The 14,984-nt window shown below is 55.1% G+C and overlaps 1 protein-coding gene and 1 long non-coding RNA gene across 2 annotated transcripts in view; one reads left to right on the forward strand and one right to left on the reverse strand.

Annotated features, from left to right (window-relative positions):
- TRIOBP (TRIO and F-actin binding protein) overlaps positions 1-14,984 on the reverse strand; it is a 52,235-nt gene that overhangs the window by 26,214 nt on the left and 11,037 nt on the right. Inside the window, 6 exon segments of the mRNA XM_040490883.1 lie at positions 1,866-1,943; positions 2,514-2,591; positions 4,578-5,462; positions 6,116-6,230; positions 10,912-11,669; positions 11,672-12,846. Of these exon segments, the coding sequence (XP_040346817.1) occupies positions 1,866-1,943; positions 2,514-2,591; positions 4,578-5,462; positions 6,116-6,230; positions 10,912-11,669; positions 11,672-12,846 (3,089 nt within the window).
- On the forward strand, positions 2,750-7,654 carry LOC121040377 (uncharacterized). The gene is made up of 3 exons (XR_005795255.1): positions 2,750-2,806; positions 6,697-6,813; positions 7,242-7,654. It is a non-coding gene; the product is annotated as an uncharacterized LOC121040377 (long non-coding RNA).

Here is a 14,984-nt window from a genome sequence, read left to right on the forward strand (position 1 = left end):
GTTAAATCATCGAGAGACTGACGTATAACTACATATTTCCAGTTTCTCAAGGTAGAAGACCTCTGGGCCCATCTTCCCCACGGCGTCAACCCGTGTGGCACCAAGAGGTCACACAAGTGCCCCTGATCTCTATCCCGCGTCCGCCTACTCTCCCCATTTTATGAAAGGAAGGAATGACAGACTTCTGCAGCCACTCCCGGCAAGGTCCCCAGATGCACCCCCTTTGCAGTCACCCTTGTTGGGGAAACAGGCCCCAAGAAAGCAGCAGCATTTACCCAAAGTCCCATAGCAGCTTACTGGCAGAGAGGTAGGCCAGAGCCCAGGGGTCCCCACTCTTCGGGGTCCAGAGCTTATCTGTCGGTGGGGTGTAAGGGCTTGGGGGGAAGGAGTCCGCTCCCCACCTTGCCACCACATTCCCCCAGCAGGGCCCCGGCCACTGGACCAGGAGCTCCACGCGCTCCAATTTACTCCTGGCCCACACCCAGGCAAGCAGGAAGCGCTCACTAAGCGTACGTGAATAAATGAATGAATGAATGGATGAACGAACGAGCGAGCAAACGAACGAGGCAGTTACCAGCTCTGACCAATCCAGGCCGCCTGGGGATGGACTGAGAGGTTTCCACGTTGGTGGGATGGGCCCGTTTCGTGGAGATTAGAGGGGGACCCCTATATTGCTATTTCCGGTTCGTTCACGAAGCTCTGGCCCCAGGAAGTATGAAGAAATGACCCAGAAAGAGGAAGAAGCAAAGTTGCCAGAGCCCCTGTGAGAGCTGGAAGCGCCTTTAGTGACCAGTCCTCTGTCTCCTCCCCTTTCACCGACGGGGAGACTGGCCACCAAGCAATTAGAGTCCTGCCGCTGCCTCAGGAGGCCACGCGGCGGGTCAGGACAGAGCCGGGAAGCAACATCCAGGCAGCACCGGGACTGCGGGATGGGGGTCCTGAGCCCCAGGTTCTAATTTGAGGTCAGCCGCTGCCTGGCTGGTGTGACCTGGGATGACGCTCCTGCCCCTTGTTTCCTCCTCTGCAATGAGGGCCTGGGCAGAATCGCCCCAGCTCTGATTAGCGGCAGGGCCAGAATGGGGGTTCCAGGCTGCCAGGCAGATGCCCCCCTCTCACTCTCTTTTCTGGAGGCAGCACCCGGAAACAGCGGAACCAGAGCAGGATGAGGAAAGCATAGCCCCAAGCGGCCCGTCTCCTCCCTGCCTCCTGCCCCAGGCTGTCAGCTCTGACCTCACCTCTCTGGAGGCTGAGGGTGATGAGAACAGTCTGTTTGGCAGGTTGTGGGGAGGGGAGGGGGGCGGCGCACAGCGCTGTGCTCCAGCTGCTGCCCGGCCTTCCAGCAGCCTCGCTGGGTCCCACCCCCTGCACACATCCCTCCCGCCCCGGGGATCCTGGAGACCGTCCAGGCTCAGCTGACTGCCGCACCTCCTCGGCCCTCTTCAGCGGTTCTCTGGCTCCAGCTCCTGGAATCCCTACGCTTTCTCCCGGTCTGCCCAGCCCTCCAGAACCAGGACCTTACCTTCAGAGACCATCAGGCTCAAACTGCCATTTACCCAGAAAAACGGGAGCGACTTTTCAGGGCGTCCTAGCAAGTCAAAAGCAGAGGCCCAGGCTTCTGACCCCCGGATCATTTACCTGCCCCGGGTCCCCAAGCCAAAAGGTGGCTCTGCGGCCCGGGGCCCCCCCCCCCCCCCCCCCCCCGGAGCCCCTCTCTCAAGGCCCTACCATGCACACAGATGACCCCCATGGCAGAGCCAACCCCGGTCTGGACGACCCTAGAGCGTATCAGAGGACCTCAGCCCGCCTCCAACCTGATTTCCCTTCCCCTTCACCTCCCTGTGCGCCCACACCCATGACCCAACTACCGAATCTGCCTGCTTCTGGTCGGTCAGTGAGTCTCGGCCTTTGCTTGGTTCTGATTCCTCAGGCTCCTCTGATTGGAACTGGAGGTAAGAAGGAACAAAGCTTAGCCCAGGTTATTCGCCAGGTTCCGTTCACATATCCGCCTTCTTACCCATCCATCCAACATCTACCTAGCATCCAACATCAATAGACCCATGTATTGTCCATCCAACGGTCCAACGTCTGCCTTACGTTCTCCACTCACTAACCCACCCAGCATCCGTTATCCCACTCATACATCCAGCCTCTATGTATCCATGGTCTACCCATCCATCCTGCAGCCAAGTATCCTTTCTCAACCCACACAACATCCATTCGCCACCCATTATCCGTATTCCACGTTTACCTCTCCACACACCACCCAACCATCCGTTCATGTTCCGCTCATGTTCATCCATCAACCCATCCGTCGCCCCATCTATCAGCCAAGCAAACATTATCTATCCGACACCTGTTATCCGCTCCACCCTCACCCATCTAACTTTCCATCCAGCATCTTTTTACCATTTATCATATCTGTGTATCTGTCCATCACCCATTTACACATCCGCCGTCCATCATTCATCCGTCATTCCCACCCCCCCCACCCCCCCGCCGCCCCGCTAACCCACCCATCCTCCATTTGCGTCTTGCAGGCACCGATCACTCATCCATTGGGGCTGAGCTCCTCCCGTGTGTCTGGCCAGGGGCTAGAAGTGCAGAGATAAAGTAGGCACAGCCCCTGCCCTCACGCAGCTCATCTTTCTTAAGGAGGAATGACAGCTGAGTGTGACCAGATGGAGGGCAGCAGGACCACCAAGCCCAGAAGAGAAACATTACCAACCCCGAGGTGGGGTGGCTGTTCGGGGAGGGGACCTCAGAACAGGGCACCTGATCTAAGACCTGAACGACGAACAAGTGTCTGGTGAGTGAAGAGGGAAGGGAAGAGCGTCGTAGGCAATGGGAACAGCATGTGCAAAGGCGGGGAGATGCCCCTGGAGAGCTCTGCAGCCGGCTCAGTAGAGAGCCGGCCAGAAGGAAGGCCAGGAGGAAGCCATGCCAAGGATTTTCATAGAGGGTGGCCAACTGGAGCCCCAGTGACAGCAGCTTCTTGGGGGGGGGGGGCTCCAAGCCCCCCAGCCCCCCTTTGACCAGGAGGGTAGGACCAAGCTGGTTCATCTCTGCAAATCTCGGGTCTGTGCATTGAGTTGACTAGAGAATAGATTGATAAAAGCCTCAGGGAAATACAGGGAAGGGGACTCCCCAGTATGGCCATGGGCTCAGAGGCTTCACCAACATGGCCGTTAAAAGCACGGGCTCTGGAGTTAAAGGTTTGATCTGATTTCTCACAACGTATACATGTGTGACTTCCGGCAAATGGCGGACTAAGGCTGAGCCTCGGATCAGGCTGAGGCATATAGATGGCAAAGCACGTAAAACACCAAGCCCAGGGCCCGGCACACTGGAAACCCTCCCCTGTCATCCAGGAGGGAGGCAGCATTGGGCTGCACATCAAGGAAGTGAGGGGGCTTGGATGAACGAGCAGGAGCCTCCATATCACGCCAGTGGGTACCTATGAGGGAAGAAGTTGGTCCCATTTTACGGGGTAAGACCAGGGCAAGAGAGGCCGGGTGCCCAAACCACACGCTGCATTCCCAGTGGGCTGAGGCCAGGTTGCCCGGCCTCGGCCTCCAGGACCCTCTCCCCACCCAACCATCTTCAGGTAGACGCTCCGGGCAGCACCAGAGTACCACCGACCCTGTGACCCTGCCCCTGAGCCAAGGAGGCAGGCAAGGGACTTGGTGAGCTCCTACTATGTGCCAGGCCCCCAGACCTGCACATAGTAGGCCCTCGTTTAAGTAGCCTGTCTTAGCACTCAACTCAACCCAATGAGCATTTGTACAACCTCTTCTCTGTGCCCGAGAGGAGCTATAGGGGCCAGAAAGGGGTAAGTGAAACTGTCCTATGTTTGAGGAACTTAGAATACAGAAGGGAGGGACGCCTGGGTGGCTCAGTCAGTTGAGTGTCTGACTTCAGCTCAGGTCATGATCTCACCACTCATGAGTTCGAGCTCCACATCGGGCTGCGTGCTGACAGCTCAGAGCCTGGAGCCAGATTTGGATTCTGTGTCTCCCTCTCTCTCTCTGCCTCTCCCCCACTCGTGCTTTGTCTCTCTCTCTCTCTCTCTCTCTCTCTCTCTCTCTCTCTCTCAAAAATAAATAAAGATTAAAAAAAAAAAAAGAATACAGCAGGGAAGTCAGGGGGACTTGACCACACTGGTTGCCGTCCCAGCCAGGGTCAGGTAAGAGCCATCAGAGGCAACACAAGCCAAGGACTGTGCAGCCAGGAAGGGAGAATGCCTGGTCAAGAGCACCTTGCTTGAAGCGGTCCACCCCTGCCCCAGCCCTTACTAGCTGTGTGATCTTAAGTGGCTTAACCTCTCTGAGTATCAGTTTCCTTATCTGTAAATAAACAGTGCCTTTCGCATCAGGTTGCTATGGAAATTGAATGAGGAAAACACCCACAAAACATTCAGACCGGGGCTTAGCATCTAGTAAATGTTGGTCAGTATCACTGCGGAGGCGGTCGGAAAAGTTTTGGTCGGGAGGAGGGATTAGGGCTGAGCCTCGGAAGGTGTGCACTTGTCCGGGTGAGGCTGACTTTCAGGCTGCCCCTTGGATGTGACACTGACTTACCTCCCACTCTGGCAAGCTGGGACCCTCTGCAGGGCTCCTGCTCCCTGGCTGGCCCATCTCCTCCAGACTAGCCATAGTCGAGGTCTCCGGTCCACGTGTCACTTTGGTCTTTGGCCACTGGGTGGAGACGTAGTCAGGGCTGGGTGGCTGGGCAGAGCTCTGGGGCCACGGCCCAGCTTTCTGTCCGTTGACTAGGGTGGCCTCCACCCAGCCGTCAGGCTGGCCCTGTCGCTCTCGCTCCAGGGTACCGTTCGTGGCTGGGGAAGCCACCTCTGGCCCCGAAGCAGTGGCCAGCGTACCCCCGTGTCCAGCTGGGTCCTGGCGGGGCAGCCGGGCCTGCAGGAGCTCCAGGAGGCCTTCCCAGTCTAGCCTGGGAAGACGGGAGGCGAGCGTCGACGCCTCCATGCAGGCCCAGGCCCCCTCTCGGAGTGCCCCGAGGAGGCCCACGAGGTCCCTCCAGTCAAGCTCGGGTCGCCTCTCAGGGCTATGCCGATGTGGGCATGTTCCCTCAGCACCCCGGCCCGTGGTGGTGGGCGTCTCGGGGCCTACCCTGGAGCTCTCCGGGGGGCTCGTGGGCTGGTGAGGACACAGCTCTGGCAGGCTGTCCCAGCCTCTCTCCAGGTGTCTGTGAGGGCCCTGGGCACCTGGGGACTCCTCCTGACTCTGCCGGCCCCCCGGAGGCTGTCTTGGGCCTGCCCGGCCACTTTCCAGAGATCTTTCTGGCCGCCGCTCCCTCTCAGGGGTCCGGGCTGATGTCCTCGGGGGCAGCGAGGACCCCTGGAGCCTCCGGTCCCCTTCAGGCCGCCTCTCGGGGCTCCTGGGATGAGGGGGCTCCGCTTGGCTCCGCCGGGCCGGTTCTGCCTGCTTCGCAAGGGGCTTGGTTACCTGAGGATAAGTGAGGGGGTGCGTGGCGCTCCAGAACCCTGACGGGGTAGTCTCTCTCCAGTACAGGAAACTGGGGCGAGGCAGGCTGTGTCCTCACAGCAGGCTGGATGAAAGCGGGCCGCAAAGCACCTAGGGTCTTTCCTCCCTGGGGGTGTGAGCTCTTCCCTTTCACCCAGTCTCCTCACTTTCAGAAAGAGATCTTCAAAATGCTGCTTACTTTCCGGGCTCCCCCGTGCCCCCCTCCCCGAGATATCGATTCCACCCTGGGCTAGCAGGTGCCAGAACTCCCACCACCAACACCCCACGCCACTGGGTCAGGCCCTGCTCTCTAAGAGTTTCTTTAAAAATCCAAATCCCCAGCGAGGAAGAGATAGCCCTTAGAGCTGGACTGATGCGTCTGCGGCTTTCCCTGAAAACTTTTCGAGATAGCAGGTGTCTAATGAAGGAAGGGGCCAGCACGGAAGGGCCCTCTTTAAGACAGTAATTTGGGGTCCTTCTCAATTTTGCTAAGAGCTGCTGGCTCTTTGGTCGGGGGAAGCTGGACACCCGCGATTGGGACTCTGATCGTTTCACAAAGGACCTCCCTTCTCGAACCGCCTGCCTGCCACCTTGGGGGGGGGTGCAGGGGCCCGGGGCAGACTGGCAGTGCTCACCTCCCTGCTGAGGGCAGGGCTGGACTGTCTTCGGAGAAGCTGGCTCTGACCTTGGCTGGGCCGCTGCGACCGCCCCTCGTCCCGGGCCTGGAAGGCCCCCGGCGCCTCGGACTTCCTATGAGCAAATGCAGCCGCCCCTCTGAGGGCCCTTGGGACTGTCCCAGCATCCCGGCTCCTCTACTCCCGCCCCCAACGGCGGCAGGAGATGTGGGAGATCCAGGGACCCTCCACGAGCTGGTTGAAGGGCCTTAAGTAAGGGATGATCCTCTCAGGTTCTCAGTTTCCCCTTCTGAAAAATGAGGAGGGTTGACATGGCTCTAATCTACCCACCTCATGGGGTGAAGTGAGAAAAAGGGGTAAACACAGGTAGGGGGCTTCGCCTTGGTCTTGACTGCCTCCCGCCTCACTCAGGACCTCCTGTTTCTGACTCCCACCCCACCAGCAGTCCACCACTCACCCCTAGATAAAGGTTAGACGGGCCTTTGTGGGAATTAAGGTTTATTGAGCACCTACTGTGTACCAGGCACTGTGCGCACATGATCGGAACAGCAAACATTTACTGAGCACTTTCTATGTTCCAGGTGCCAAGCACTTGACCACCCCACTTTGTCTCACACAACCGGTGAGGTGGGGGCGGGAGATACAGAGTGTAATGTGCCCCCACTTCCCATCCTTTCTGCCCTTTGCCTGTCTACATGGTGGGTTTTGGATTTCCCAGACCTGTCTTTTCTTCCCCCCTCCATAACCAAGAGGGTTCCGGCACCTAGCCTTGACCACTCCAGGCCATCTGAGCTGTCAGTAAAGGAGCTCTTAGCAAGGTCGGAAGGAAGAAACATCCTCTACAATTCCAGAGAAGACCAACACAAACTGTCCACGCAAGTGGCACTTCTAAGGCACCTGGACTTCAGGCACGGTTGCCCAGTCCAATGAAGATAACCTCTAAGCTGTAAAAAGTCCCTGGTTTCAGTCCACCGTCTTGCTTAATAATTGGTAGCCGTGGCTGTTAATATTTAACGTGACCTGAGAGGTAGGAACCAAACAGAATCCGGGCACACCTCTCCCCTCCCGTAGGTAAGGTCATCAAAAGCAAAGACCCAACTACTCCGGTGGAACTTTATTTCAACAGGTCTGACTTCATCTAAATTGACCAAGGGAGCTGGGTCTCTAACGGCTGACATGAGGGAAGCCTGAAAGAGACCACTCAGTGCCAGGCCTCCCCCAAGCCAGCCAAAAGGGAAGGAAGGGGGACCTCTGCGCAGCCAGGCCTGCCTTCGGCCTGCCTCTGGCTTGGGAACTGCACGGAAACTCCACGGACACTTTGGAGAGTAGAAAAAAATACATATATATGAATTTGGCATTTTTGGGGTGGTCTTACAGCTTTTCCAATGTCATTAGAACCAGACCCATAAAATCCGTTGAGATTTTAGCAGCTCTTAGAAGGAGACTGACTCGGGGCGCCTGGGTGGCTCAGTCGGTTAAGCGGCCCACTTCGGCTCGGGTCATGATCTCGCAGTCCATGAGTTCAAGCCCTGCGTCGGGCTCTGTGCTGACAGCTCAGAGCCTGGAGCCTGTTTCAGATTCTGTGTCTCCCTCTCTCTGACCCTCCCCTGTTCGTGCTCTGTCTCTCCCTGTCTCAAAAATAAATAAAACGTTAAAAAAAAATTAAAAAAAAAAAAAAAAAAGGAGACTGACTCACAGAAAACCAAAGTTCTCTTCCCTGGTGCAAGTGTTTCAGAGTTTGAGGGGTGCCTGGTCAGCTTCCATTTTTAATCTATTTGAGGCGACGGGAGTCCCTTGCTCTGTGAGATCTGAGGTCGCAGAGTGAGTGTTCCACAGAACCAGGCACTGGAGGCTCCGTGAAGCAAAAGCCCCAAACGTGACTGGGTTGGGGGGCATAACGGCGAAAAAAAACCTCAGGGCAGGGTGGACAGGTGGACCGGCCAATGTGCGCTTTCTCGAGTGGATGCGCTGAATAAACTCCAGCGTGCTCAACAATGAGCCCTTCTGAGAAGTTTCCCCCCATGTGGATTTGAGACATGGGAGGAAAGGACTCCAGAAGAGTCCGAGAAGCCAACAGAGACCCAGCCTTTGCGATGCTGAAGCAACAGTGTCCCCTTGGGCCATCAGTGTTGATGTGGCTACCCCAAGGGAGAGGCAAAGGAAACACGTTTCCTTTGGAAGCTTGGATGGGCTCCATTCTATTTCCAGAGAGTAGTAAAGGACAAGGGCCATCAAGTCTAGCAAATTCCACGAAGACTCTTTTGAATTCAAGAGAGTACAAAATGCTTACATGATGCTAAGATAAGGGATTCCAAAGGCATCTGAGGGGGGGGGGTGTGTGTGAAGATATCAAGATATCAAGCCCAAACTCCTCATGTTTTAATGTGATAGCTTTTTTTTTTTTTTTAACCAGTGCCAGACGATGTGGAAGATGTGTATAATAAGCAGAATGTGATAGCCCTTTAAGAGAAATCGTCCGGGCTCAGGTAGACAATGCTTGGACAGAATAGATGCTCAATAAATACATGTCGAACATAGGGGAGAAAATAAAAGTATGGCTCTATAGCTAGCCACTCATAAATTTTGGTCTGTCCCTTACAGATACTGAAATAGGTTTTAAAGGCTCGTCTTCAGGGGACAAATGTTTTCCCATTTGGAAAAAGCGCCATACGAGAGGAAAAAATTAATTTCGCAGTAGAGTTATAAAACGTTGATTAAAAAGCAAACAGTCTGCTTCCCCAAAAGGTATACAATAAACATATGCAATTTTTTTATATACCAATGATACTGCAATAAAGCCTTAAAAAGGTAAACAACTTCAAAGAGAGCAGAATAAAATGAATAGACGTATCCGTGTAAAAATAATTGAATGTCAACAAAAGTACAAACACCTTCCAGACTTCTATTCTAAACACTTGGTCTGTCTCAAAGTTATCCCTGGAAGGAGGAGGAGGAGGAGGAGGAGGAGGAGGAGGAGGAGGAGGAGGAGGAGAAGGAGAAGGAGAAGAAAATTTAACTTTGGTTTAAAGACTTTAGTGTCCCTGCTGAGTTATCAGATAAAATCAAAGGTATGCAAAATGATATTGGACCAAAAACAGTCATCATAAGAAGACCAAAGACAAAGGGGGTTTTTAGGGCAGTTAAACTACTCTGTATATCACAATGGCGGATACACGCCGTTATACATTTGTCCAAATCCATAGAATATACACCATCGAAAGTGAGCCCTAATGTAAACTCTGGACTTTGGGTGATAATGATGTATCAGTGTAGCTTCATGGTTTCTAACAAATATTTCATGCTGGTGGGGGATGTGGATAGTCCGGGAGGCTGTGTATGGGGGGGGGGGGCGGGGAGGGACAGGGGCTGAATGGGAGACCTCCGTACTTTCCACTCAATACAGTGAACTTAAAACCGCTCTAGGGGCGCCTGGGTGGCTCAGTCGGTGAAGTGTCCGACTCTTGGTTTCAGCTCAGGTCAGGATCTCAGGGTTTATGAGATCGAGCCCCACATCGGGCTCCATGCTGACAGTGCAGAGCCTGCTTGGGATTCTCTCTCTCCCTCAAAAATAAATAAACTTAAAAAAAAATTTTTTTTTAAACTGCTCTAAAAAATTTCTTAATGTGTTTTTCAAAAAGGCCAAAGAAAGAATTACGCTAATGCCGGGGACCACAAAGGTGGTCACCTGGGTACTAAATGGATAAAACTTACTGGAAGAGGAAATTTGAAGAGTAAGAGATAAGGTTTCTCAAGTAGAGTCCAACCTAAGAGACAATATTGCCTAAAGGAAAACAAAGAGGAATTCTGGAATGCAAAATATTACCCGCTCCTAGGGTGATGGAAAGGTTCTAAAATTAGGTTGTGCGTGGCTGTGCAACTCAGGCTTAGTAAATACGCTGTAATTCATTGAATTATACGCTGTAAGTTTTGAGCCTTCCAGACCAACTTTTTGTTCTCTTGACCTTAACTAATGGCATTCCAGCCCCGATCCTTGAAAACTCGGAGGCTGGAACGGCTGGAGAAAGAAATCTCAGCCAGGTCGGGAGGAAATGTTTCCTTTCCCCGCAGCTGTGGCAAAGCAGACGGTGTGGGGCCATAAACGGCCCGCGCAGCACTCGGGAGGAGGAGACTCATAAAATACCCGGACTTCAGGCATTGTCGCCACGTCCCAGGAAAGCGACCTTTAACTTCTAAAAAATTTGTAATGCTGTGCGTTCTCTTATTTAAAATAGGTGGCTTTGGCCATTCGTTTTAAATTGACATCTCTCTGTTTTCTGAAACGCATGGGGACCCATGAGTTTCCTTTGTGAAAGCAGAAAAGAAGCATGGGTAGTTTTTTCTCCCTCATGTAAGAAGGAAAAAATAAAATAAACCTATGATTCTGGATCAAGCAAAGGGTAACATACTAACGTTCTCCCCATTTTACAGATGAGGAAACTGAGGCTCAGGTAGGTTAAATCACTTTACCAGATCCCATAGGTTGGGGAGTTAGACTTGACCCAGGATTTGACCCCCAGCCCGCCTGACCCTGGTCTATTGCTCTTAACCACTAGGCTACACATAGCATCACTTGGTTGTCAAAACACACACACACACACACACACACACACACACACACGCCTCTGAAAATGTGGAAACAGAGATGAAGTGACTTGCCCAAGGTCACACAGCCAGTAAGTGGCAGGGTGGGGCGTCTGAACCCTTTCCACCTGCCAACCTAAGCCTGTGAACCTTCCACCTGTCCTGCTGCCGAGCCTCCTCCCCACCCCGCCTGGCTGACCCCGCCCTGAGCTCACCTGCGCTCTTGCCCGAAGAGGCGCTCCACCTCTGCACGGCCAGGGCTGCGGGTACGGCCCCCGTTGCCGCACTGGGGGCCTGGCTCCCTCTGCGCCAGCCTCCTGGGCGGGGGCAGGTCGGCCAGCATGCTGTACTCCTCCCTCTCCAAGTTGTGCCTGGTCTCCCCAGGGGGCGCCGAGCCCCGGGAGCCCCCCGAGCTGCCCGGCGGAGGTGAGGATGCCAGGAGCACTAGGTCACTGGGGGGGTGGCGGGGCGGGGAGGAGGCTCGAGGTGCATCCCGGTGTCCGATGCACACTTGGGGGGGCAGCACTGGGGAGCCATGCAGAGAGTCGGTGGAGGCGGCCAGGCTCTCCATACTAGTCCCTGGGGGATCCTGGAAGAAAAGGGAGGGCTCAGGGGCCTGGCGTGGTGGGGATGAGAAGGAGGGGGCATCCCGGTGCCCAATGCACACAGGGGTGGGGATGTGGGGGGGCTCGTGCAGAGAGTCTGTGGAGGGGACAAGGCTCTCGGTGCTGGCCCTGGGGAGATCCTGGAACAGGAGGGAGGGCTCTGGGGCCTGGCGCGGCGGGGAGGAGGCCCGGGGTGCGTCACGGTACCCGATACATACAGGTGGGGGGAACTGAGGAGGATCGTGCTGGGGGGACTGAGTCTCAGCATCTGATGTGTCTGGGAGGAAGGGAAAGGGATCAAACTGGGCGTGGCGGGGGGGTGAGGAGGCCCGGGGGGCATCCCGGTGTCCCCTGCCCCCCGCTGGGGGGGTATATAGGGGGGGTTGTGGTGGGGTGATTCACTCTCAGATGCATGGGGGTCTGGGAAGAAAGGGAAGGGGTCATGTTGCAAATAGCGAGGAGGGGAAGAAGCTCGAGGAGCATCCCGATGCCCAATACACACAGAACATGGAGGCTGGGAGGGCTCAGAAGAGGTCTGGGCTGCCCCGCGGGTAGCAGGGTACAGAGGTGAAGAAGTCCGGGAGGCACTGTGGTGGCCCAGGTTCTGGGAAGAGGAAGTGGCCCGGGGTGGTGGGCTATACTGAGTAGATCCAGAGGAGGACAAGGGTGGGTCACGCTGAGCTGGCCTACTGGGAGATGAGGTCTGAGGCCTGTCACCTTGGGTTGGCCGAAGGGCAATGGATGCCCAGGGGACCTCACTTTGCTTGGAGCGAGATGGGGAGGAGGTTCGGGGGCCTTCACTCTGGGTTGGGCGAAGGGGAAAGGAGGCCCAGGGGATATCTTTGTTAGTACGATGGGGAGAAGCATTCCGGGGATTGTTCCGTTGAGTGGAGCATCGAGGGGAGGAAGTTCCAGGGTTGTCCCGCCGAGAGGAAGATTGCGGGTAGTCTCGTTGAGTAGAAGAGGTTCTGAGGTTGTTCCATTGGGTACAAGAGGTTTTAAGGTTGTCCTTTTGGGTAGAAGAGGTCCTGGGATTGTCCCGTTGGGCACAGGATGCCCTGGGGTTGTCCCGTGGAGTGGTTCTGTTGGGAGAGGAGGCTCTGGGGTTGTCCCGTTGGGTGGTTCTGTCGGGAGAGGAGGCTCTGGCGTTGTCCCGTTGGGCACAGGATGTCCTGGGGTTGTCCCGTTGAGTGGTTCTGTTGGGAGAGGAGGCTCTGGGGTTATCCCGTTGGGCAAGTCTTGAAGGAGAGGATGCTCTGGGGGTGTTTTGCTGTGTGAAAGAGGTCCTGGGGTTGTCCCGTTGGGTGATTTGTGGGGGAGAGGAGGCTCGGGGGTTAGCGAGCTGTGTGGAAGCAGTCTGGATAACGTCCCTTTGGGTAGAACGATGGAGAGAGGAAGTCTGGGGGGTGGCACTTCGAGGTCCGCTCTGTGGCGTTGCACAGGAAGCCTGGGTCAGCGCTGAGCGGTGCTGCTCCAAGAAGTATCCACTTTCTCCCCGGAGCTTGGCCCAGTGCTGACCAGCACTTCGGCTCCCGCTGCAGGTGTCTGGAGAGAGGAGATGATTTTTTTGTTTTTAACATTGACTTATTTTTGAGAGAGAGAGACAGAGCGTGAGCAGGGGAGGAGCAGGGAGAGAGGGAGACCCAGAATCAGAAGCGGGCTCCAGGCTCCAAGCAGTCCGCGCAGAGCCCGACGCGGGGCTGGAACTCACGAACCGCGAGGTCATGACCCAAGCGGAAGTCGGATGCTTAACAGACTGAGCCACCCAGGCGCCCCGAGAGGAGATGATGAAGGCAGAGCCCACAGCCCCTTCTTAGAGGCTCCACTGTCCGTACGAGGTGACTGCACCCCTGTAAATAAGGCAGATTGGAGGGGGCTTAGTGGCCTCTCTCAAGCTGAGGCTGGGATTTGAAATTGAAAACCCAGCCTGACTCAGTCCATGGGAGGTAGGCTCCAGGGCTGGAAAGGCACATGGCCTGCGGGTCCCAGAACAAATTCATAGAGAACAGTTTTGGCAACAGCCCAGGTAACCCCCGAGAGGGAGGGGGGGGGGGTCCAGCAGCAGCCACCTAGCAACTTCCCTTTCCCTGTTCTACTCCTGCGGTTGGGTTCTGAGAAATTCCCCCATCTCTTCTAATGAGCCTCTTTCACTGTGATAGTTCTAGAAAGCTCCCGTTCCTCACACCCAGAGAGGCCCTTGCCCTAGAAGCTCCTGTCAGAGCTGCCATGAGGATGGGCTGGCCTTTTGTGAACCTGCAGCATTAGCCTCACCAGGGAGTTTGCTAGAAACGCAGAATCTCAGCCCCCTCACCCCCCGCCCCGCCCCGCCCTGGGCACCCTGCCCCGAATCTACGTTTAATAAGATTCCCAGGTGATTTGCATGCACATTACTGCATAAGCAGCCCTGGTCTAAGAGATTATTGTAACTGCCCTAAGCAGGCACCTCTTCACAACTCCCATCCTCATGAAGGGGCCGCCATGACCTCGGTGTCACCCACCAGCCCCCTTATCCTTTGGTCATCCGGCACGGGGTGGCATGCCAACTCTGTGCGTGTCCCCGGGCCGCTGCTTCATCAGGAGAGAAGCAAAGGGTACTGTGGCCTCATCTCGAAGGAACCACAACGGCTTTCGTTAAAGGCCGTGCTTAAGATTCCCTCTCCTCCTGCTTGGGAAAGCTGTGTCTCTTTCCACACTTTCTGAGCTGCTGTCACCGAAGTCTGAATTTCCGGCGCCTAGCCAGGATCCAGAACCACACACAGAGCAGCGCTTAAATTTTTCGTTGTTGCCTGACGAACTGATGCCCCAACGTGTGTGCTGTGGGCCCCCAGGTTCGCCGTCCCATTCAGGGAGATCCTTTCCAAAAGGAAACCTGGCTAGATCACTCACCCCTGCGTCCAAGGAGGGACCGAAAAGCCATCAGACTGGAGGAGACTGGGGAGACATGGAGACTAAATGCAATGTGGGTCCTGGATGGGACGGTAGGACCTCAGAGGGACAGGAGTCGAAAAACAGGTGAATACAAATAAAGTCTATAGTTTTGACACTAGTAGCGTCCCAATGTTGTTTTTTTTTTTTTTTTTTTTTTAATTTTTTTTTTTCAACGTTTATTTATTTTTGGGACAGAGAGAGACAGAGCATGAATGGGCGAGGGGCAGAGAGAGAGGGAGACACAGAATCGGAAACAGGCTCCAGGCTCTGAGCCATCAGCCCAGAGCCCAACGCGGGGCTCGAACTCACGGACCGCGAGATCGTGACCTGGCTGAAGTCGGACGCTTAACCGACTGCGCCACCCAGGCGCCCCCCAATGTTGATTTCTTAATTTTGGTAACTATACTATGGCTCTGGAAGAATGTCCACATCAGGGGAACCAGGCAAGGGGTAGAACAGAAACTCTCTGTACGCTTTGCAACTCTTCTATAAATTTAAAATGGGGGCGCCTGGGTGGCACAGTCGGTTAAGCGTCCGACTTCAGCCAGGTCACGATCTCGTGGTCCGTGAGTTCGAGCCCCGCGTCAGGCTCTGGGCTGATGGCTCAGAGCCTGGAGCCTGTTTCCGATTCTGTGTCTCCCTCTCTCTCTCTGACCCTCCCCCGTTCATGCTCTGTCTCTCTCTGTCCCAAAAATAAATAAACGTTGAAAAAAAAAATAATTAAAAAAATAATAATAATAATAAATTTAAAATGA

The sequence above is a fragment of the Herpailurus yagouaroundi genome, unplaced genomic scaffold (genome assembly GCF_014898765.1).
Source record: "Herpailurus yagouaroundi ecotype Mexico unplaced genomic scaffold, PumYag 182, whole genome shotgun sequence".
NCBI lineage: Eukaryota > Metazoa > Chordata > Mammalia > Carnivora > Felidae > Herpailurus > Herpailurus yagouaroundi.